General features: G+C 42.0%; 1 protein-coding gene across 1 annotated transcript; it reads right to left on the bottom strand.

The window, feature by feature from the left end:
* Nucleotides 1-4,857: 4,857 nt before the first annotated feature.
* LOC127653804 (sodium- and chloride-dependent GABA transporter 2-like) lies at nucleotides 4,858-22,235 on the bottom strand. The gene is made up of 15 exons (XM_052140578.1): nucleotides 22,084-22,235; nucleotides 19,734-19,933; nucleotides 18,433-18,567; nucleotides 18,130-18,270; nucleotides 17,950-18,031; nucleotides 17,700-17,832; nucleotides 17,402-17,536; nucleotides 16,221-16,324; nucleotides 15,984-16,108; nucleotides 9,121-9,233; nucleotides 8,843-8,980; nucleotides 8,604-8,706; nucleotides 7,094-7,194; nucleotides 6,635-6,805; nucleotides 4,858-6,263 (listed from the first exon to the last, which is right to left on the bottom strand). Exons 2-15 carry the CDS (start codon nucleotides 19,927-19,929, stop codon nucleotides 6,105-6,107), a joined length of 1,836 nt encoding a protein of 611 aa, XP_051996538.1. The 5' UTR covers nucleotides 19,930-19,933; nucleotides 22,084-22,235; the 3' UTR covers nucleotides 4,858-6,104.
* Between the last annotated feature and the right edge of the window lie 2,477 nt (nucleotides 22,236-24,712).

Raw genomic sequence — 24,712 nt, 5'->3', positions numbered from 1 at the left:
GTTACTGTGACAGTGGAATTATTCAGCTATTTTTTTGCTTGCAAATCAGTGATAAACAACACAGGTTATTAATTATGCTAGGAAAGTGAAACCGAACCTCAGGGAAAAGATATTGTAACTTCTATTTTATGCAGAGGCGTCATGCCCATTAAGAGTTTTTGAGCCAAAAGGATTTTGAATGGTTTATTTGAACTTCCAAAAATTTATTTTTTCAGTATCTTCTATAATTAAATTAAAAGGTTATCGCATGTACAAAACATGCCTGAGGCAGAAATCTTTATTCACATGTTTAAAGTTTGTAATTTAAAATCCAATCGAGTTACATATGTTTCGATATACGCAGCATCCAGTGCTGCTATATAGATCGCGTTCACAGGGGAAGATTCAGCATCATGGTATAAAATTTTTTATTATTGCATCAACTTTTTAAGTTTACTGTTACTGTCGTAACCCTCGTTCCCTGATGGACCCACACTTGGGAGCCCCAATTTTTTGGGTGTTGCCCAGCCCGCTGCTCTACAGATGTCTGTTAGAGAGGCTCCACTGGACAAGGCCTAGGAGGAGGCTACGCTCTTAGTAGAGTTTGCTCGTAGTCCCAAAGGGGATGGTGCACCCCGGGCCTGGTATGCCAATGTGAATACAGTGGGCAATCCTCTGTTTGGAGACAGCTGTCCCCCAAAGCAGAGAAAGAGCTGCTCGGAGCGTCTAAAGCTCTGTATGAGATCCAAGTAGATATGCAAAGCATGTACCGGACACAGCAATGACAAGGCTGGTTCTGCCTCCTACCAGTACTTGCAGGATCACTACCTGGTCTATAAAGGGGGTAGTGGGAACCTTGGGCACATAGCCCAGCTGGGACATCAGGATCATGTGAGAGTACGCCGGACCGAACTCTAGGCACGTATCGCTGACAGAACTTGCTTGCAGGTCCTCAACCCTCTTTATGGAGGTGAGCGCAGTCAGAAGGGCCATCTTCAAGGAGAGGTCTTTCAGCTCAACTGACTCTTAAGGGCTCGAAAGGGACTCTCTGTAGGCCCAGCAGGACCACAGAGAGGTCCCATATGAGGGAATGAGGTGCAGCCTGGGAGAATTCAACCTCCTGGCGCCTCTAAGGAACTTGATGATCAGGTCGTGCTTCCCCAAATACTTACCGTCTAGTGCATCGTGGTGTTCCGCTATAGCAGCTACATACACCTTCAAGGTGGAGGTTGTTTTTTTTTTTTTTTTTTGCCTAAACAGAAAATGAATAAACTTCTGTTTTGTTTACCCTTACAAAAATGAACTATTTCACTACAGTAATACAGTATACGTAGTTCAACCATGGTATTTAGTTAAACCATAGTTACCACACAATGCAGGGGCATGATGTCTCACATGTTGACACTCAGGGAGATATACAAAGTAAATGATAAACATTCACTTTATTAAGTAATATTGATAAACGAGTTAGTTTCCATATTACATGATATTAAGGCTTGTTTAACAAATGCTTGATAAACAGGTGTATAAAACATTAAATTCTCTTTTGATAATCGTACACCTGAAGCACAAATGCTTGCGCTGCAGCATTGTTTATCAGTTGGGTTGCTAGGAGACATCTCTAATGAGATTCAAACCCCTGCTAAACTAATGGGAGCATTGCAGTTCTGAATATTGGGGAATGGAATGCATTTATGTAAGGAATAATTGACTCCGGGCCGTTGAATTATTAGAAAAATAATGCACACCCGAGGCGTAACGGCCACTCCGCTTCGCGTCGTGACCGCATTACCACCCCGGGTGTGCATTATTTTTCTAATAATTCAACGGCCCGTCGTCAATTATTCCGCTTATACTACAGTTACCACACCTCGAAACATTGTTCAGATGATGTGATTCTAGACGTTTGTCAAGTTTTTGTCATTAAAACGCTCTTGTATGTAGGACTAATTTCTTACGCATCTAATCCCATGCCTCCGTTGCTAATTCCAAAACGTCATTTTAGAGTTAGTAACGGAGGTTTGAGCCACTGACAGCAGACTAATGCAGTTATTAGTGTAGTTATTAGAGAGACAGAGGTTGCAATAATGAGACAGAAAATCATGTGCGTCATATTATTTAATTTATTTATTAATTCATACGTTATAATTCATTCGTTAATTCGAACGAATTTATTTATTAAAATTAAACTGCACGTTAAACACATTGACAGCCCAAGCTGTTGTTTTTTTGGTGTTTTCTTCATGTTTTTCGCCCTCGAGTCGGTCTAGCTGTTCTTCGCTGATTGTTTTATGTCTTTTGTTGTTGCCGGCTGCCTTTGATGTCCTCTTCCGTTTATTTGTTTTTTCATCTGAGCTATCCAATACTGCGGTCGCCCAGTTGTTAAAATGTTTATGTTCACCATAAATATAAAAATTTACTTCCGGAAAATCAAAATAGTCTGTCATTTTTTTTCCTCTTGAAGTTGAAGTGGATTTGTCGCTGTCACTTCTTGTTATGAATTGTATCCTATTTTCCGTTATTACAGTTGACTACGCGAAGTGATATGGAACTGTAATGCGGTCAAGTCCTGCCTGGAACTACTTTAGCCGTGCGTTTCCCTGAAAATAATTGCACACCTTAGAACGTTCTCAACCAATCAGAATCAAGCATTCAACAGCCCTGTAGTATAAATAGGAATATCCCACATCCTGCTTGAATGGAATGCAGCATAACCATGTACCCTAAAGAAATGAAATTTATTGCAAAAAACAGATTATGATTTTTGAATGTCTATTCAGGAGGCGTTCATTTCACAAAACAGTCATGCCGCAGTTAAAATTAGGCTTGCTTGAGCATTAAGTGTCATTTCAAGTTCTGACTTTCGTGCATGGACGTGTTTTTAAAAAGTAAATTGGCATTACTAGTTAGCTGCGAAATAATGTATGATGCTCAAAGGCATGGGGTGTCTTATTCATTGTGAAACTGTTTTTACTTAATGGCATGAATCACAATGAAGGCCTAGAATTTTAATTCACGGCCCGTCACTGCTTTAGGGTTATGTCGATATGGGACTCATTTTACTGTGGACATAGATACTTTTCTACCGGTTTTCTCCAGCATCTTCACAAGGTCCTTTGCTGTTATTCTGGGATTGATTTGCAATTTTCACACCTACATACAGAATGCGTCTCCTTCTTGGACAGCTTTGTGCTAAGTGCAGCTTTGATTTAAAAAGAAAAGAGTCAGGGCAGGAACCAGGAACAGAGACACAAGAAACTACTTGTGGCTCAGCGGTTGAGGCTCAGGGTTACTGACCAGAAGGTTGGGCCCTTGAGCAAGGCACTTCACTCCAGGTTGCTCTGGGGGGATTGTCCCTGTAATAAGTGCACTGTAAGTTGCTTTGGATAAAAGCATCTGCTAAATGTAAACTAAAAGACACACCTGAGCAAAAGTCTCAGGTGTGACAAGTATGATGGCTGTGTGGTCACATGATGTTTATACTTGCATACATATATGTACAGATGAACATGGTACCTTCAGGCATTTGGAAATTGCTTCCAAGGATGAGCCAGACTTGTGGAGAACCACCATTTTTTTCTGAGGTCTTGGCTGATTTCTCTTGATTTTCCCATGATGTCAAGTAAAAAGGCACTGAGTTTGAAGGTATGCTTTAAAATACATCCACAAGTACATCTCCAATTGACTCCAATTAGCCTATAAGAAGCTAATTGGCTAATTTCCTAAAGGCTTGACAGAATTTTATGAAATTTTCCAAACTGCTTAAAGGCACAGTAATAGTATATGTAAACATCTGATCCACTGAGACTGTGATATAGTCAATTAAAAGTGAAACAAACTGTCTGTAAACAATTGTTGGAAAAATGACTCATGTCATGCACAAACTAGATATCATAAACAACTTAACAAAACTATAGTTAGCTAATATGAAATCTGTGGAGTGGTACAAAAATGAGGTTTAATGATTTCAACCTAAGTGTATGTAAATGTCTGACTCAATTGTATATCAAACAGTATCCACCTCTAACAAACTTCAGCTGAATGTAAAGTTACATTCCTACAGACAAGTTACAGACACTGAGGTTAGGTTTTAAACGTATATATTATGTAATGTTGTGTAAATGTGTGCAACGAGGTAACGATAGGAACTATATTTCATACCTGTAGGCAAGGCTGATACTTGGATATGATTTATATTTATTTATATATTGTTGGGGTTGTTTTAATATATATCGAGATATATTTTGTCCAGTAGATGGAGCAATCTATCTCAACTCTGCATAGTAACAGGATTGCAAAGCATTTGCATGAGGATAGAAAGCCTCTTCTCTTGCACAGGAGATGGCGCATTCATTCGTTTGACAGGACAAGCTTTGATGTCAAATGCAGAAACCTTTCACGAAGAAAAAGTTAGATACAAGCTAAGACTCTAATAGCCTACTTTCTTAATTCTTTAATTTTCTTTACTTTAAAAATCAGTAAAACTCCAGTAATTCAGATGTAATTGACTGTATGAAATATTTTTGTTACAGAGCTAGAAAATCTTTCTCCAGCACCTCGAGAAAGAATTAAACAAAAACTTCAACTCTTATGCACTATGTGCCCTGCTTAATTTGAAGGTTAGACAATGTTATCTCTCATCCACTATGTTTGATTATTGAGGAGTTATGGTAATTGTAGTAATGTCACTTGTTGCCCAGCAGGTGGGGGTCTTGCATTTTTAGTCTAGGACAGGTCATAGGTAAGTGTTTAATCTTTTTATCAAGAAAAAATTTAAAATATATAATAATTTATCAATTTAGGCTGACCCTAAGAAAAAAACAAAACAAATTTTTAATTCAATCGTTAAATATTTTTAGTTGAGTAAAAATATGTGCACACAGAAACAATATATTTATTTAAAATTATTTCACATTATAAAGTTCTAAATGTAAGGTCGGGGGGAGATTGTTCATCTAGGTTTGTCAACCATATCCCAAGGATATATAAGCAGCTGGTTCCCTCGCTCCAGCGACGATACTTGCGGCATTGCTCTACCTCCCCATCAGCATTTTTATATTTCATAAATGCCCATACCAATTATTTCAAATTGTCTTTCCATTTCCATTTAGTCCGAAAGTCTCGCGCTCGAGCCCCTCCACTTTAGACAGCACGCCAAATATGTTTACCGTAATACACTCCAGTTCTAAAATCTAAAAAGACTGATGTGTGTGAAAATCCCAGGAGATCAGCAGTTACAGAAATTACAGCCCATCTGGCAATCATTCATTCGATTATCTAATCAGCCAATGGTGTGGCAGCAGTGCATAAAATTAGGCAGTTAGGGGCCAGGAGCTTCAGTTAATGTACACATCAACCATCAGAATAGGGAAGAAATGTGATCTCAGTGATTTGGACAATGGCATGATTGTTGGTGGTCTACGGTAACTCAGATAACCACTCTGTACAATTGTGGTAAGAAGAATAACATCTCAAAAAGCTATTCTGAGATGCAAGTTTGCGATGTATTGGCGGCACAGGGGGAACCTACACAATATTAGGCAGGTAGTTTTAATGTTGTGGCTGATCAGTGTATGTACAAGTGAACTCGTGAAATAATTAATCTCTTTTAACTTTTGTACATGTGTATACTAGCATTTTCACATTTTTATACATGTATTATACACATCAGACTAGCACACCACACTCTATAATGGAAAGCTGCAAAGTGTGAAGCATGACAGGTGGTCTTCAAGACCATTTATGAGGCTGTACCTCAAAGTATTTATAAAAAGTAGACAACAAGCATTTTCCTGTCAGTGCACTCATTACATGGCATGCATCAAAACACACAGATATCAGCATTAGTTCTCCATATTACCGGTAACTCACATTTCTCTCATGTAAGTAAATATAATGTAATGATTTTTTGAAAAAACTTTTGCATTGATAAACATTACTGTACTGTACTTAACCATAATGAGATGACCATTTTGTTTGATGTATTAATCACAAAATGATTCACAGTTTGAGGTATGATTTTGATTATGATGTTAGTTACCGTAAATGGAAATGTGACAATGGGTTGTGTGTTACTGTATGCTGTAGCGATCAGGAGACAAGAAGATGGCTGTATTGGCAGACAGTCAGACAATATCTCTGTGAGGTAAAGAGTTTGGTGTGCTCATAACTGTTCGTAAAGTCAGAAGGTCCGTGAAGGTTTCAAAAGTAAGCATATTTTTCTTCTGTTTTGAACGTTTAGGATCTGGCAGGTCTTCAGCAGGAGTACACAAGACTCTTATTCTCTGACAAAGAGAAATATTCGAAATATTAGGCACCAGGTTAATAATAATGTTTTATTAGCTAAATAAAATCTATCTATCTATCTATATAAACTTTCAAAAACATATAATGAATATATACAGTATTATACAACAACTTCTATTTTTCCCTCCAAATATTTGTCATACAGAAACTACACCCAGCGAGCTGCACTGGTCTATTTAGGAATGTAATGGCCACATTCACATTCCAATACATTTTTGAAGGGTCTCAGTCCAAAGATTTACTCTCTGAAATATGTCACATTACAAAAGAAAAATGGTTCGTGAATGCCATTTCATGTTGACTGTAAAATATGAATTTCTTATGACCATTTCCAATTAAAATTCTGTACCTGTCGCATTGACCCTGAAGTGGTGCAAACCAAATATATCATCCACAGTGGAACGAGCAAGGTGGAGGAAAGGGTGAAGAATCCACCAATAGCATAACCCCACCAGGGGTACTCATACACATTGTTGAACTTCAGAGGGGTGTATTTAGCTAAGGAGAATAAATATGTCCCCTACACAGAAAGGAAAAGTAAATTATGAACACCAGGGACCTGTCAGTTAGTCTGGCATGCTGTGTCACTTTAAGTCAAACCACAAAGTCTTTCAATAGAAGAAGGTCTCTCCTGTCTTTTAAAGTGTCGTCAATTTACAGACAGACACAAATGACAGATGTCAGACACAGACCCACAGGTGGCAGACACAATAGTAGTTTCTTACCTCTCTGGCCTAGAGGCTGGAGTCTAAACACAGCAGTTTGGCATTTTGTTGATCACTTTCAACCGCATTTAAATAATACTCACTGTACATACAGTTGGTGTTAGATACTTCCAGCAGATCTTCATTAAAGGCCAGGGCCGATATCCAATCATATCTTCAATGCTATCATAGAGATGATCTGCACCTAAAAAAAAGTATGGCTTTAAGAGGTACTGTAACATACTGTAAATAATTTCACCAAGGTACAGTAACAACCTTGTGTACTAAATTTTGCTCCATTTTTACAGCCCTGTGTTACTGTAAATTAAACTTACATATTTTATTTGCTAAGAATTTAATGGGATAGTTCACCCAAAAATGTAAATTCTTTCATCATTTAGTCACCCTCATGCCATCCCAGATTTGTATGACTTTCTTCTGCTGAAGGTTTTTAGAAGAATATTTCAGCTTTGTAGGTCCATAAAATGCAAGTGAATGATGGCCAGAACTTTGAAGCTCCAAAATGCATATAAAGGGAGCATAAATGTAATTCATAAAACTCCAGTGGTTAGCTATATCTGGGAGAGAAACAATCAATACTTACATCCTTTTTTAACTATAAAAAAAGCCCAGTAGGTGGTGATATGCTCAAAGAATGTGAATTGATACAAACAAAAGAAGAAGGTGAAAGTAAATGTGGAGATTGATAGTAAAAAAGGACTTGGGCTAAATATTGAACTTTTTCTGAGCCACACCTATTGCATAGCATCTGAAGATATAGCTTTAACCACTGGAGTCATATGTATTACTTTTATGCTGCCTTTATGTGCTTTTTGGAGCTTCAGAATGTTGGTACACATTCACTTGCATTGTGCATTGCACAAATCTCAGTTTGTGTTCATCAGAAGAAAGAAAATCATACACATCTAGGATGACATGAGGGGAAGAAAATTATGAAAATTTTCATTTTTGGGTGAACTATTTCTTTAATGTCATTTTTAACTGTCTTTTTGTGATGCAAACACTGTAAGAGTGTTTCTCAACTGCTGGGTTATGACCCAAAAATGGGTTGCAGATCTGATAGGGCTGCGGGCATAATTGGGGAAAAAACAGTTCTAAATGCAAAAAAGTAAGCCACTAAACATATAATCACATTATAGTCAGCAAAACAGATAGCAAAATAGTCAGCAACTTTTAAAAGGAAGGAGAAAATTCTTCCCATTCATTTATTGATGACATCAAAGATCATGTCCAAACAAACTCACATGAGGATTTTGGCACAAATTCGTTGGTCATTTGGTAAAAGTTAGCCAAATTAGGCAGGTAATATGAATATATTTAAATGTTTAACTTTAAAGAAATTTTTTATGTTTGTAAGATAAACAGTTTTGGTACTGTGTTGGGGCACCACTTAATGCCTATTGTAAAATCTGGTCCTGAAGCAAAACCAGCTTGGAATCACTGCTAAAGCATAAAATTCACCTCTTAACAGAAGTACTCTAACTATTTCAAGAGAGGGCGCCAATGCTTTAAATGCAAGCATGCACCACGTTTCCTGTCTTAAAACATTTAAGTAATTTAACAGTGTCAGAAACACACAAAAAAATATTTTACCATATACCCATCCTACACAGATGGACTGAAGGATGGCAAAAGTAAGGAGAGTTATTCCACTACAGGCATAATAGTCAAAAAGCTGGAAGATATACAGACCGCCCTAAGAGTAAGAGAGGAAAAACAAAATGCTGAAAGAAATTACAGGCCCCACAGGTTAATTGTTTAATAATTCAAAACTTTGCATATACTCCAAAACTGTTAATTTCTCTCTGAATCCTTTGTGTTGTGAATCTCACCTCTGTTACCATTAGCAGACCAACCAAGAAGCTAGCAGCACTAATAAAGAGAAGAAGAAATTTACGACGATGTCCAATTTGGAAGAAGGAGGGATACATGTCCGAGATAGCAGTAACCAGGGCTTCATGATACACAAACTGATACATTAAGACAAAAAAAGGTGAATAAACAGGCATCCATACATTTGGTTGTTATTAAATTCACCTGAATTCATATGGAAAAACACTCAAAACACACAATCATTCTTGAGGATGTGTTGCAGCGCTAGTGGTTTTACCTCACTATCCAGTCCCAGGAATATGATCATGATAAAGAAGAAGATTGCCCATAATTGAGGAAGGGGCATTAGGGACACAGCACGAGGGTAAGCAATAAATGCCAAACCAGGACCTGCCACAAACCAAATGCATTGTATGAAACCCCAAATGTTCAGAATTTTCAGGCATTCAGAATTGTCTTTACAATTCTTAATAATGCAAAATCATTATGTAAGTTCAGAAGAACAACTGTGTTAATAAAAGTATTACTTAATGCATTCTTGCGCAAAAAGACACATCTTTCTGTATGCTACAACTACACAATTAAGCAGGCAAAAGGCATGTTTCTATATTGACAGCCATAAAAATGTAGCTTAAAAGTAGCTGAATTGTGGCAAAATAAATATTGAAAAAATTAATTATAATAAACGTTTGGTTACGTATGTAACCTCCGTTCCCCGAGGGAGGGAATGACATGTTGTGTCGGAGAAGCGACACTAGGGGTCTCTCTCTTGAGCGCCGATATTCACCTCTGATCTTATTGAAAAGGGCCAATGGGAGTTGGCAGTCGGTATTTGCATACCCCGCCCGGACATACGGGTATTTAAGCCGGGCAAATACGGGAGTTCATTCAGGATTTTTCTGAGGAGCCGAAATGGTCCGCCACAACAGTGGCTCGGTTCAGCTGACATGGCGGAGGAAAAACACAACGTGTCATTCCCTCCTCGGGAACAGAGGTTACATACGTAACCAAACGTTCTCCTTCTGTCGCTCTCTCCACGCTGTGTCGGAGAAGCGACACTAGGGGACCCATTCCAATCTTGCCATGCGCTGAACCTTGTACGTGGACCGCCGTTACAGAGGCGGGCAGGGATTTCATCCAGTGCCACGCATCGCCTGTACCTGGCTGCACGCACTCTTCCCCAATGCCCCATAAGAACATCGGAGTCCTTCTAGTTACCCTGGGAGGGGAACAAGGCGATGTTTGCCAACATGGGAACGGGCCAGCCTGGCTGGGCCTCTTTTCTCTCTATGTTTCTTGCATAGAGCAATCACGGCCGGGCCCTTACACGCATATAGGGAAGGGGTCTTACCCAGACCCTCGCGGAGACCACACCTGCCCTTTTTCTTGGGGAGGAAAAGTGGTAGACACGCCACACGGCCGCCTTAGGGCTCGTGGTGGAAAGTATGGTGCGGTGGTAGATCCAGCCTCGAAAGGGGAGTTGCTACAGCACGGCGACCGAGGCAGCTGTAACTGCCTAAGGGAGACACGGGGTCCGCTCGTAAGGGACAGAACCGTGGAATTACACACAGGGGAGTCCGAACAGGAGGCCTTCTTATTTTACCTGTGGAGCCCCTATACCAGTACGGGGTGGCCATCAGGGTACCCGCAGTGGCTTGGGTCGGCGAAGTTCCTCCGCTGAACCGCTGGACCCGAGAGCTGGGGAGGAATCGACCAGGGGCACGACTCGGAGTGGGGCCTCTGGGAAGAAGGCGCACTACTTTACCTTGACGCCAGGAAAGGGCGCTGGCGCAAGCTGATCCACCCGCCGGTCGGTCTCACGTGTTACCGAAGTTCTACGGGCTCGGACCTGAGAAAACACGAGACGCAACCGACTCAACGCGGAGGTTGTAAAACCTCACGAAGGTGTTGAGTGTTGCCCAACCCGCGGCTCTACAGATGTCTGCTAGGGAGGTGCCCTTGGCCAGTGCCCACGAGGATGCAACACCCCTTGTTGAGTGAGCACGGACCCGTAAGGGTAGGGGCACAGCCTGGGTGTGATAAGCCAGTGTGATGGCATCGACAACCCAGTGGGCGAGCCTCTGTTTGGAGACGGCATTCCCTTTCTGCCGTCCCCCAAAGCAGACAAAGAGCTGCTCAGAGCGTCTGGTGCTCTGTGTGCGGTCCAGGTAAATGCACAGGGCGCGACTGGACACAGCAAGGAAAGGGCTGGGTCTGCCTCCTCCCGGGCAGCTTGCAGGTTCACTACCTGATCTCGGAATGGTGTGGTAGGAACCTTGGGCACATAGCCCGGTCAGCGTCTTAGGATCACAGACGTATCTGCTGGACCGAACTCCAGGCAAGTGTCGCTGACAGAGAACGCTTGCAGGTCCCCGACCCTCTTAATGGAGGCGAAGCGATCAGCAGGGCCGCTCTTAAGAGAGAGGGCCCTGAGTCCAACTGATTCGAAGCGGCTCAAGGGAGGTCTCTGGAGTCCTGCCAAGACTACCGAGAGATCCCAGGAGGGAACTAGGCCTGGCCGGGAGGGATTCAACCTCCGGGCCTCTCAGGAACCTGAGGATCAGGTCGTGCTTACCCAAAGACTTGCCGTCTACAGGATCGTGGTGGGCGCGATAGGGGCAACATACACCTTGAGGGTGGACGGGACAGCCTCCTGTCCAGCCTCTCCTGTAGGAACAGAAGCACTGACCTAATCACGCATCTCTGTGGGTCTTCGCTCGGAAGAACACCAATCTCATAACAAGCGCCACTTTAGGGCGTAAAGGTGCCTGGTAGAGGGGGCTCTGGCTTGGTTGATGGTATTCACAACGCGCCGGTAAGCCGGCTAGCTCTTCCGCTGTCCCGGCCCAGGGACCAGACGTGGAGGTTCCAGAGGTCTGGGCACGGGTGCCAGAGCATGCCCCGTCCCTGAGAGAGCAGGTCCTTTCTCAGGGGAATTCGCCAGGGAGGAGCTGTCACGAGGAGCCTGAGTTCCGAGAACCAAGTCCGAGTGGGCCAGTAGGGGGCCACCAACGTGACTTGCTCCTCGTCCTCCCTGACCTTGCATAGCACCGGTGCAAGAAGGCTCACTGGGGGAAATGCGTACTTGCGCAGCACCGAGGGCCAGCTGTGTGCCAGCGCATCTGTCCCGAGGGGAGCCTCTGTTAGGGCGTACCAGAGCGGGCAGTGGGAGGTTTCCTGGGCGGCGAACAGGTCTACCTGGGCCTTGCCAAACCGTTCCCAAATCAGCTGGACCGACTGGGGGTGAAGCCTCCACTCAACGACGTTGAGCTTGCCGGGGATGTGAGTGGCACGCAGTGACTTGAGTCGCTGCTGGCTCCATAGGAGGAGACGGCGGGCGAGTTGTGACACGCCGCCTTGGCAATTTATGTACGCCACCACCGTGGTGCTGTCCGATCTCACGAGGACATGTTTGTCCCAAACTAACGGGAGTAACTTCCTGAGAGCAAGAAGGACGGTCAGCAACTCCAGGCAATTGATGTGCCAACGCAGCGGGGCCCCTTTCCAACGGCCCGCTGCTGCGTGCCCGCTGCACACGGCACCCCACCCGACCGGAGGCGCCGGTTGTGACCAGGACGCGTCGGGACACCTGCTGCAGGGGCACTCCTGCCCGTAAAAAGCAGAGGTCTGTCCAGGGTCGGAGTGTTTTGAGGCAGGCGGGGGTGATCCTTACCCGATGCGTGCCGCGGTGCCATGCTTGTCTCGGGACTCGAGTCTGGAGCCAGTGCTGGAGTGGTCTCATATGCATCAACCCCAGCGGCGCGACCACCGCGGAGGATGCCATATGCCCCAGGAGCCTCTGGAAAAGTTTTAGAGGGACCACTGTGCCTGGCTTGAAGGAAGCGAGGCAGTCCAGCACCGACTGAGCACAGACTCAGCCGCTTGGGGCTTCAGGTCAACTGGGAAAAGAGCAAGCTCACTCCGGTTCAGAGCATCTCTTTTCTCGGGTTGGAGTTAGACTCAGTCTCTATCCCAGTTGACCTGAAGCACCGTGCTCAGCTGAGCGTGCCGTGAGCACGGCTGCGTCTCTGTGTGTGCATAGTAACTCTCGAGAGTGTGCTAGGATGAGCCAGTCGTCGAGGTAGTTGAGAATGCGGATGCCGGCTACTCATAGCGGGGCAAGGGCCGCCTCTGCGACTTTTGTGAAGACGCGAGGGGACAGAGACAGGCCAAAGGGGAGGACTTTGTACTGAAACGCCTGGCCGTCGAACGCAAACCGTAGGAAGGGTCGGTGTCGTGGCAGAATTGAGACGTGGAAGTACGCGTCCTTCAGGTCCACCGCTGCGAACCAATCTAGATGCTGAACACCAGCCAGAATATTTCTCTGCGTAAGCATTTTGAACGGGAGTTCGAAGGCCCGATTGAAAACTCGCAAGTCCAGGATTGGTCGTAAGCCGCCGCCTTTCTTGGGTACAATGAAGTAAGGGCTGTAGAAACCCTTCCTCATTTCGGTTGGAGGGACGGGCTCTACCGCGCCCTTAGCTAAGAGGGTCGCGATTTCCGTGCGCAGGGAACTGGTGTGCTCGCCGTGTACTGCGGAAAAGCGGACGCCCCTGAAACTGAATTGCGTAACCGAGTCGAATGGTCCGGTGCAGCCAACGTGATGCGTTGGGAAGCGAAAGCCACGCTTCCCAGCTCTGCGCTAGGGGCACCAAAGGGACGAGTATTTTGGACGTACCCGGTGGGGCCTCGCAGCAGGGCGGAACAGGTAATGCAGCGTCGGGCGACTTCGTTGCGGCCTGAGGCTGAGGTGCTGAGAATAGACTCAAAGCACTTACCTTGCTCCGCGCGCCCGGCATGGGGCGGGTTCTTGACTGAGGAGGAGGTCTGATGTTGGCGTCCTCTGGACTCGCCTGAACCGGCCGGCCGGGGACAGTCGTAGGCAGGCGGAAGGCGGATCGCCGCGTCCGTGTACCGGACTGTTGTGATCTGAAAGCACATTGCCGTGAAAACGGCATTTGCGGGCCAGGTGACCCAGAGGCAAAGGAAATAGCTCTTTTATTGAGAATGTGGGTACCACAGCCCCTGTCAAGGGGTGTGGCAAATGAAAAAACAAAGGATTCTCCTCCCGGCCCTCCACCAGGGGACGGAGTGGTCTTACCACCTCCAGAGCTAATGTCTTCGGCTCTGGGTCAGCTGTCTCAGGAACGCTTGGGAGCCTTCCGGGTCCTGGAGGGGGTTCGTGAGACAGGGGGCGTGCGCCGCCTGCGGAGTGCTCGACGCTGGGGCTGAGAGCTGGGCCTGGGTTGAGGCGGAGCAGGAGCTGGTTTCCTCGCAGGGGACGCCCTCGTGGGCAGACGGGGCAGGGCCCGTAGCGGCAGGTCTGCGGCAGGGCATGATGTGCGAAATGGCCTCCGTCTGCTTCTTCACCGCGGAGAACTGTTGGGCGAAGTCCTCGACGGTGTCACCGAAAAGGCCAATCTGGGAGACAGGTGTGTCCAGGAAGCGGTTTTTGTCAGCCTCACGCATCTCGACCAGGTTGAGCCAAAGATGGCGTTCCTGGACCACTAGGGTGGCCATCGTCTGTCCGAGTGCCTGCGCTGTGGCCTTCGTCGCTCTCGGCGAGGTCGGTTGCTGAGCGCAGTTCCTGCAGCACATCAGGATCAGGTCCACCCCCGTGCATGTTTCTGAGAGCTTTGGCCTGGTGGACTTGCAGGAGGGCCATCGCATGCAGGGCGGAGGCAGCGCGACCAGCCGCAGTGTAGGCCTTCGCGTTAAGCGAGGATGCTGTCCTACAGGGCTTGGATGGGAGTATGGGGCGACCCCGCCGTCAAGGGTGGAGAGAGTGGAGCGGGTGGCACCTAGACGAGCGGAGAGCGGGGCTCTCCACGTAGACGTCAGCTCATCATGCACCTCCGGGAAGAAAGGGACCAGGGGGATGCGAGGCCGCGAACGGCGCGCTGCCCCAGGAACCAATCATCCAACCGAGAAGGCTGTGGGGAGGATGGAGGGTTCCAGTCCAACCCCACGCTCAAGGCGGCCCGGGCAAGCATGTCGGACATCTGAGCGTAGGCCTCAGCCTGGGCCTGCTGGCCCGAAGGCGGCAGTCCAGGGGAGTCCTCGGCATCAGACACCGCACTCTCCGATGCAGCGGCGAGCTCATCTGCTTCGGACTCGGGAGGATAGACAGCCGGGCCGTGAGGCGAGCCGCTATCGCCGCGAGCGTGGACGGAGACCAGCGAGCGTGTCGGGGAACGGGAGGTTCGCGGGGGGCTACCCGGGCCAAATCGCCCCCAGCGCCAACCGCACCGTCCTTAATCCCGTGGGAAGAAGGGGCAATGCGGGGTGCAGCTGGGGTGGCTTGCTTTCTGTTGAAAGCGAGCCGCGACCGCAACGTGGTCATGGTCATGTTCTCGCAGTGAGAACATGAACCATCCACAAACGCCGCCTCGGTGTGATCGCGGCCCAAACACACGAGACAGCGCCTGTGGCCGTCTGAAGCAGAGAGCACTCTACCGCATCCAGGAACGACACAGGGGCGGAAAGGCATCTTGAAAAAGAAGCGTCCTTAAAAGGACGTTCAACGCCGCTGTGTTTGCTCTTTTAGAGAAAATTACTCTTTTAGTAAAAAACTCTTTTAATACACAGTGTGTGTGTGTACGTGTCTGCGCTGTCGAAGTGCTCAGGGGCAACAATGCACGCCGTGCACTGAGAAGGAGAAAGCCACTGTTGTGCGCCGTCAAGATCCAACAGCATGCAGATCGTCAGAGGAAAACAGGAACGTTTAAGTGGCGTGTAACTCGCAGCAAACTGCAGACAGACCATCGGCTCCGAAGAAATTTTCTGAATGAACTCCCGTATTTGCCCCGCTTAAATACCCGTATGTCCAGGGGCGGGGTATGCAAATACCGACTGCCAACTCCCATTGGCCCTTTTCAATAAGATCAGAGGTGAATATCGGCGCTCAAGAGAGACCCCTAGTGGCGCTTCTCTGACACAACGTGGAGAGAGCGACAGAAGGGGAAGTAGATGTTTCAACATCACATGGCTTGACACCTCAGGTGATTGGCTGAAAAAATTAACGGCCTTTGTTGTGAATAGAATGCTCATGGATAGCTTTTATCCATATATAGAAGTCCTATTTGTATATTAACCTTCACATGTTTTATGAGACCTCAAACACTTCAATTTGGCATTTACCTGACTCTGCTACCATTGAAATATCCATCCCTTGTTCCTCTGCCATGAAGCCCAGGACAGAGAAGATAGCAAAACCAGCCACAAAGCTAGTTAAGCTGTTCAGTAGACACAAGTATATACAGTCTCTAAAAGACATTAAAAAAATTACAAAAGGCAATGCACATTTAAATGTTAGATGAAAGGCAATCAAAAGGCAATCATCGGTACCAGCATGTGTGGCATTAGGTATTAAATTACCTGTAACAGTTGTTCTCATATTTGTTGTAGCTTCCCAAAGCAGTCAGTACCCCTGTACAAACTCCATAGGAGTAAAATATCTGACTACCTGCATCCATCCACACCTAAAACATAACATTTTGTTTTAAAATGTGATAAGGATTATGATTAAAAATGTAATTACAGTATCAGGGAATAAAGAAACGAACGATCAGGTTTAAGGAACGAAAATCAAAAATGAAAGCGAATAGCATTTTTTGCAGAACATTACCGAAAATGGGAATGAAATCCCTTTTAATTGTTCCAGAGTGAAAACATAATTCTTAATGCTGGTAACCAGTTAATGACTGGTTTATTTTGTTCTGAAAGACCAAAGACCAAAAGGTTTATCACAGTAAATTATCGGAATTGTATGACTTTAGGAATAATGATTGACTCTTTTTAGTAGAACATAAGCATGCACTTTGATTCTGAAGGACACGGCTAGTTAAATTTTTTTTAAATCATTTGGCACGCAAAAGGTGACATTTAGTCCAAACACACCCACGCTGTGTGTGCATGCATGCAGGTGAGAGATTTGGCCATTAATTGATTTTAGGCCCAAACAGAACATCTTAAATATGTATGGGGTCATATTTCATATTAAGAATACATTCATTGAAAAGACTTTACTTTTTTGTAGGCTGCACTACATACTATGCTTGTTATGATTTCTGTCCTGAATATTCCCCCAAATAGGAAACAAATTTAAACAGGTATTTTTGTATATTTTGGGTGAGGCAAGTCCCCTATTTTGAGCTTGTATTTCCAAAACAGGTACGTTTTTTCTCTTGTGAGATCTGGAAACACTGCATCTGGTATTTCTGCCACCCTTTGCACAAAGTACTGTCATTTTAAAAAGAACGTAATTAACCATTCTTTTATTTAATTCAAACCACCATTTGGAAAGGTGGCTGCGGAACACCGGAATGAAAAATACTGTTTCTGCTCCGAAAGAACCAAAATGAAAATCGTATTGTTTTTAGTTCATGTACAGTATCACCTTCTATTTTCAAAATATTCACATATACAATGTGCATTGTATTTATCTAAATGCATTGTATTTATTATTTACAATATACAATGTATAATAGACTTGCTATTATTTTCAGTAAACACTTTGTAATTCCTGTTGAAAGGTTAATAAGAGAGCAGCTCAGTACCTGAGGGTCAGTGAGACGTGTTGGATCAGGGTAAAGGTAGAAGGCGATGCCATTTTTTGCTCCAGGGAGAGTGACTCCACGAACCAGCAGCACTATCAACATTAAATAGGGGAAGGTAGCAGTGAAGTAAACTATCTGAAGACAGGGAGAAGGAAGTCGTTTCAACAAAAGAAGATGGGTAAATACAATTGAGAAAAACAGTGCACATATTATCTTGTTTAATGAGCAGGTGAACATTTCCTCGTAACACTTCCCAATTTGTGTAATACATTGCTAAGAAGTTATGTAAAGTTCTTACCTTGCCTGTGGATCTCACTCCCTTCCACACACAGAAGTAGCAGATGATCCAGGCCAGCAGGAGGCAGAGTGCCAAGTCCCATCTCACATTACCAATCTGTTCTATTCCCTCAGACAAACCCAAAATTCTTCTCCTGTAGGCAACAGAAATTTGCTGGATCAGTTTTATTACCTTGTGTTGCTTCTAAACAATATTGCTAATTCCATAAGTCTAATAACATTTTAACGGTGTGCAATTTCCAACAACTTACTCCCAAAACTCAATAACTGGTGAAGTGGTTTTCTCTGGAGAATATTCAGTAATGCTGCTATTGCTTAACTCTTTGCAATATTCTGTAAAATAGATGAAAGCCGAGGCTATTCAAGTCACATGACCCAAAATAAATACTGTAAAATATCTATCAATCACATTTTTAGAGTATGTGATGAACCTGTGTTCCAGTAGTTTTTGCAGCTAGCCCATGGCAGCTCTGATGAGAAGGAGGAGAAGAGGTAGAGGAATGCCCAAGCCAGAATAATGATGTAATAAACTCCAGTATAAAGGACAACAACTTGGCTTCCATAACCAAGACCTGTAAAAAGCACAGACAAAGTAAAAAGCAGCAACAGTCTTGTTTATAAATTAATAAAAATAAAAGCCCAACAATAATAAACCTTTAATACCAAACAATTAGGGAATCCAATTTAAGTATTTGATATTGAGAGTAAACTTGTGGGATGTCATCTTTGCTTACCTTCAAAAAGCGGACATATCTTCCTCCAGCATGTGATTCCACCCTGACTTGTGAACTGACCCAATGATGTCTCCAAAAAGAAAAGTGGAATCCCACAGGTGAAGAGAAACAGCACATATGGCACAAAAAATGCCCCTATGACAAACAATGGAAATACTATCAACACTGAATGATCCTGATTTATCAACACACAGCAATACACATCTGAAATGGGTAAAAGTATTGCAATTGTGCACTTGTTTATTCAGCATATTCATAAGAACTCTTATATTTAAAAGAACTTCCACAGCTCAATGGGGTTAATTCACCCAAAAATTAAAATTCACTCATCATTTACTCACCCTCATGCCATTCCAGATGTGTATGACTTTCTTTGCTTTAAAAGAACATCTCAGCTCTGTAGGTCCATACGATACAAGTGAATGGGTGCCAACATTTGAAGCTCCAAAATCCCCATAAGGGCAACATAAAAGTCCTCCAAGCGACTCTTCTGAATCTTGCGACCAGCTTTTCTGAAGCGATATGATAGGTGTGGGTGAGAAACAGATCAATATTTAAGTCCCATTTCCTTCACTTTCACTTTCTCCTTCTTCTGTTTTTGGTGATTCACATTCTTTGTTCATATCACCCCTTACTGGGCAGGGAAAAATTTACTTAAATATTGATCTGTTTCTCAACTAAACCTATCATATTGCTTTAGAAGTAATGGATTTAACCACTGGAGTTATGTGGATTACTTTTATGCTCCCTTTATGTGGATTTTGGAGCTTCAAATGTTTGGCATCCATTCACTTGCATTGTGAGGACCTTACAGAGAATATTCTTCTAAAAATCTTAATTTGTGCTCTGCAGAAGAAAGAAAGACATACACATCTGGGATGCTAGGAGGGTGAGTGAATCATGAGAGAATTTTCATTTTTGGGTGAACTATCCCTTTAAGCTATGTTAGCGACAAAAAACATGTATTATTATGTAGTCATACCACAGTAATGATGATATGAGTAATGAGTGCATTTTTTGTTTCTTAAAGAAACACCACCAGATCTTGGTTATTATTATTATTATTATTATTATTATTATTATTATTATTATTATTATTATTATTATTATTATATTTTATGCCAAAATTTAGATTTTCTAAATAGACAACATTAGCCCCATTTCCAATAAAAAAAAATCACATTTTAGTTCTTCATCTGAGACTTTGAATTTGTTAGGCCAAAATCTTGTTTTATAGAAGAAACAGGTGATGATTCACAAACATAAAACAGGCTTAACAGTAAATGGTGCACTACACTTACCTCCTCCATTCTTGTAGCACAGGTAAGGAAACCTCCACACATTTCCCAGGCCAATGATGTGCCCAGCTACAGCCAAAAGAAACTCCATTTTATTGGCCCACTGCTCTCTTGCCTGTGGTTTAGGGTTGGGCTGCACCAGAACACCAACCCCATTCATCAGGTTCAGCTTCATCTCCGGCCTCAAGCTATGCTCCATGATGCTATAAGTTGGTTAAGACAGTTCAGATTACAACATGTACTGTATATCTTTAAAAAAAATTATTCAGCATTGTGCCTTACAAACAGTATAAGAATATGTGATACACTGAATGTATATGCTGTGTACAATACATACTACATACAGTATAATTACCAATTGTAGATGCAAACTGGCTAAATCAGTCTACCAGAAATGGACATAAAAGCTTTAAAGTCTATGCATATGAGAATGTTTACATCTGCATGCTTTACCATAGAGTAATATATTTAAATGCTGTGTTGTTCTTGATGTGGCTTGTTTGTTTATAGCAATATGGACTGTACAGTAGCAATTCTGTTAAAGTAAACACACATTATCGTTATAATACTGCATCAGTGATTTTACTAACATCAGCACAAAATATGCATTCTGTTTTTGATATGCATTAATGAATGTTGTTATTAGTTCAAATTATTCAAAAGTAGTTGTTTTGTAATGTATTTACAGCACAATGAAGAATGGGGCCCATGTGTTTTGGGAGTGGATATGGGCCCCTTGAGCTTATTTGTAAGAAATGATAATATCAATGTTTTCTGCAAAGAGCAGCACATGATTGCACGTGTTTCTGTCACGTGTATTTACCACTTACACAAACTAATTATAGGTCTGGGTCCATTAGAATTAATGTTCATATTGGCAGCTTTTTAACTGCTTTTACTCCCCATTATAAACTTTACATGTCATGGTATGTGTTTATGTTTATATTTCCAACAGCTTTAGAATAGCACATAGCCATTCACTTGCTTGTACACTGTACACTCATTTACTATACACAGGTATGTGCACACATAGACATCAATGGGGGCTTGAGCACTGAATTTTGTCAATCATTTTTTGCAGTGTTTTTTCAAAATAGCAGCAACAGCCTTTTTCATTTTAGCGTTGTTGATTTTGAAGATTTATGTATTCAAATAACACAAATACACATCAAAAGATGTATAGCCTTGTGCAAAATGAACTAATTATTTGTGAAACTATGTCCCTCTCCTTGGTGCAGACATTTATTCTAAATATATACTTGAAACTAGTAGCATAGAAAACATGCACATTGTGGCATAGTTTCCTGTGCTGTTGCCTGCTCTTGTGATAAACCTAGTGAATACTAAAGAAGACCATTGTATCTCTGTGTGAACTGATTATTTTGTAGAAATCTGTTGAGTATAAAACAATTGCATGAGTGTGAGGGAATTAAAATTAATTGGCAAGGAAGTCAGAGTTGTTAATATATTTAAAGATTTGTTTAAAAAAAAAAAAATTTAAATACACAATTATGAGAAGTGCCCTTTTTTTCCACTTGAGCCCCTGCCCCCCAAAATGTCTGTGCACGTCCCTGACTATACATCATGCTTTTTATTACTTTTTAATTTATTAATATTATTATTATATTGCTTAACCCACTACCTCTCTCGAGACATCAGTGACGCTTGTCATGGATATTATATTGCATTCTTTTCTATTCACATTTAACAAGAACTTTACACTTCTGCATGTATTATTCAACTGTAAATATAAATTAAATTCATAGTAAAACTAGTATGGTAATAAGCAAATACAGGGAATTAGTCTATCCAAGTTTCATCAAGCATTTAGAACCCCGTGGCACTGCCAAAGGCATGAAGGCCATTGAAAAACCTCACACAATCAAATCTTTCTTTAAAACCCTGAAAGGTTACATGTCATCCTTATCTTAAGAAATCATTTGAAAAACAAAGCAGGTTTTCCTGGATGCCCTTACCTAAAGCAAACCTAAAGAGCCATTGATACTATCAAAAAGTAGTGTCCTCGTCCACAATTGCTTACCCATAGTATTAAGCAGGTTATCTCAAGAACAAATGCAATTGTATTACATTCATTGCTTATATGTTTTATGCATCTTATGTTGCTAAAGGCACCAAACTCAATTCTAACTTAAATTGACAGAAAATTCATAAGCAAAGTGCATTCCAGTTGTAGGCATGATTTATCTTTAAACCATGGCTGTTTAGATATTTTGGAATCAACAATACCTCTGCTGTTTCACTACAATTAAGTGTGATTTTATAATGCAACAAAAGAGTAATCGAAATGTATATGTGTGATCTGTGAATGTAAAAAAGAGTAATCAATAAATACCTGTGATTTGTGAAGAGTCCGTTTCTTATGCACTGACTGTATCTAGGTTAGCCGTTCAAAATAATGTCCCCAAAGAGAATGCCTGAGGAGTGGCCAAACCGGCTTCAAGAGCACCTGAACAAGAACTGCTGTTCCCAAGTTGCTGGCCTAAGTCTGCTATAGAGTACAGTGGTTGTAAACAAGACCATACCCATATCATAACTGTGTGTATGTTTGTGCTTTTGTGCATCTCCCATGTTTTATAACATGTTTTTTGAAAGATAAAACAGAAAAGTCTTATCACTGTGGAGCAACTGATAAACAAGGGGTCTTCTCTCTCTCTCTCTCTCTCTCTCTCTCTCTCTCTCTCTCTCTCTCTCTCTCTCTCTCTCTCTCTCTCTAGCCTTGATCTTCTTGGAAATTAGTGGAAAACAACTTCAGTTTCTTGCTTTAATTTCAGAACATAGTTCTCTCTGGTATCTATTGAATTATTAGTAACAGGACACCTTAAATCTGCATTGTCGATGGCATTCAGGAAAGAAAGAATGCTGAAATACCGGAATCAATTCTATTCTGTTTGTGCTTCGATAAGCACTCAGAGTTGAGGTTTAGTATGTAATTAAAGATTTAGACAGAACCCTAACGACTGGCACGCCATATACGTGTACATATATGGTCCTCATCAGGCAGGATATTGGGTTCTCTCGTTAGATCATCTGCTCCTGTAACGGCTGCTTTTTATTGCGACTCTCCTGAAGGAGGCCCACATAAAACCAAGAAAAGCCGAAAAGGAAACACAAAAAGCGGTTTATAAATACTAAAATGTATCATATACAAATACATTCTGACAACGATTTTCTTTCTTTTATGTATACTGTTGTTGAATATCTACCATTATTTCAGTTTCACAACGCACTTTTGAAAACTGTTCAAGCGTAGACAGGCGGTGTGTACTGGGACAAACAGCGACATCTTGTGGTGGTCTTTGAGAAATGCGTCTACTCGTTTAATTAGAATGTAAAATTTATACCAAGACAACTTTCCTAATTTTAATCAACTATGGGTCCATTTTGATTGAGACAACTCATGCTCACCAGGCGTAAAATATCATCACTTTATGACTCTATTGTTTTAATAATAATAATAATAATAATACTAAATATATTAATATTGATAATATATATTAATGTATAATATTTATAATATTTAAAATTAATAATAATTATTAAATAATTATACAATATGCTATATTATAATATTTTATTTTAATTATTATAATTGTCAACCAACTACTACTATTAGTAGTAGTAGTAGTAGTAGTAGTAATAGCAAAGCAACAACATCAAGCTTAAACACAAGCAGCTGTGGAATGTACAAGCAAAGTTGTGGAATGTACAAGCAAAGTTTTGAATTGATTAGTATGCAATTTAATGTGAGGCTTAACAGTCCAGGGTGAGCACAGACATTTGACCTCAGTGTCAAAATGTCAGGGGGGTCGAAACAAGAGGGCAACAAACTCATGCAAGATGAACATGAAGCTGTTTAATGGAGGCTGTATAACCACACAGCATGGAGAGTATTAAGTCCTGTTATTTCCAACCCAGTCTCATATAAAAACCAGAGCCATATAGAGAGAGAGTTGCGACAACGGAATTTCTAAATGCTTGATCGTCACGTGATTCTCGTAGACTTCAGATAGTTCCAGGATGTGCTTTTGCGGTCATTCCAAACTGTTAGAGTAGAGTGACAGAACTGCGATTTCTGGTAATTAGTAGTCAATAAATGCATTTATTTTATATATTTATGTAACACACTGACAACAGTGATGTTGTTTTTTAAAGATCAAATCAGCTAATATTTGAGGATTAGTGTTCGCTTACCGTTATTTTCCTCAACTTATTTCAGGCTAGGGTTCCTGTTGCCTTTTTATGTTACCTTATGTTCATTGTTTTCACTAATCTCATGGTAACTAATGTCATATTTATGACTTTTCAGATAGTACAGAGACAGGCTGGTGACAGGTGATTTCCAGCTCGCACCGCACAATGGGTCAATGAAATATTAACTATTAGCAGCAGTTACGTAAATGTAAAATTTAGTGAAATGAAGCTTATTGTTTACAATTCTTACAATTCTATATATAGTAATATAATTATTTATGTATTATAAATATTATATATCTAATGTATAATTCTTACAATACTTATTCATATACACAATATATTCAGCTTTAAAACAACTTAAGTATACTCATATATAAACTGCCGTTCAAAAGTAATGAGGCTGAAAATTCAGCTTGGCATCACAGGAGTAAATTACATTTTAAAATACATTAAAATAGAAAACAGTTATTTTAAATTGTAATAACATATTACGATATTACTTTTTTTTGTATTTTTATTCAAATAAATGCAATAACTATTTACAGCAATTCATGAATACATTTCTAATAAATTAAATAGCATGCCAGGCATTTTGTATGTGTCCTTTCTTTCATGTTGTCGTTGCATAGTCTTCACCATGATTTGCTGTGCTGCATGGGGATGCTCCAATCGCTCAGAGAAAGGTGCGAATGTATGGCTTCCCCACTGACATGGAGAGGAGAAAAAAATGGTTGGCTCAAGTCAGCAGGAGCAATCTAAATATAAAT

Source organism: Xyrauchen texanus, chromosome 13 (genome assembly GCF_025860055.1).
Source record: "Xyrauchen texanus isolate HMW12.3.18 chromosome 13, RBS_HiC_50CHRs, whole genome shotgun sequence".
NCBI classification, from domain to species: domain Eukaryota; kingdom Metazoa; phylum Chordata; class Actinopteri; order Cypriniformes; family Catostomidae; genus Xyrauchen; species Xyrauchen texanus.
The sequence above is the reverse complement of the archived record's forward strand: the minus strand, read 5'-3'. Positions and strand labels throughout refer to the sequence as shown.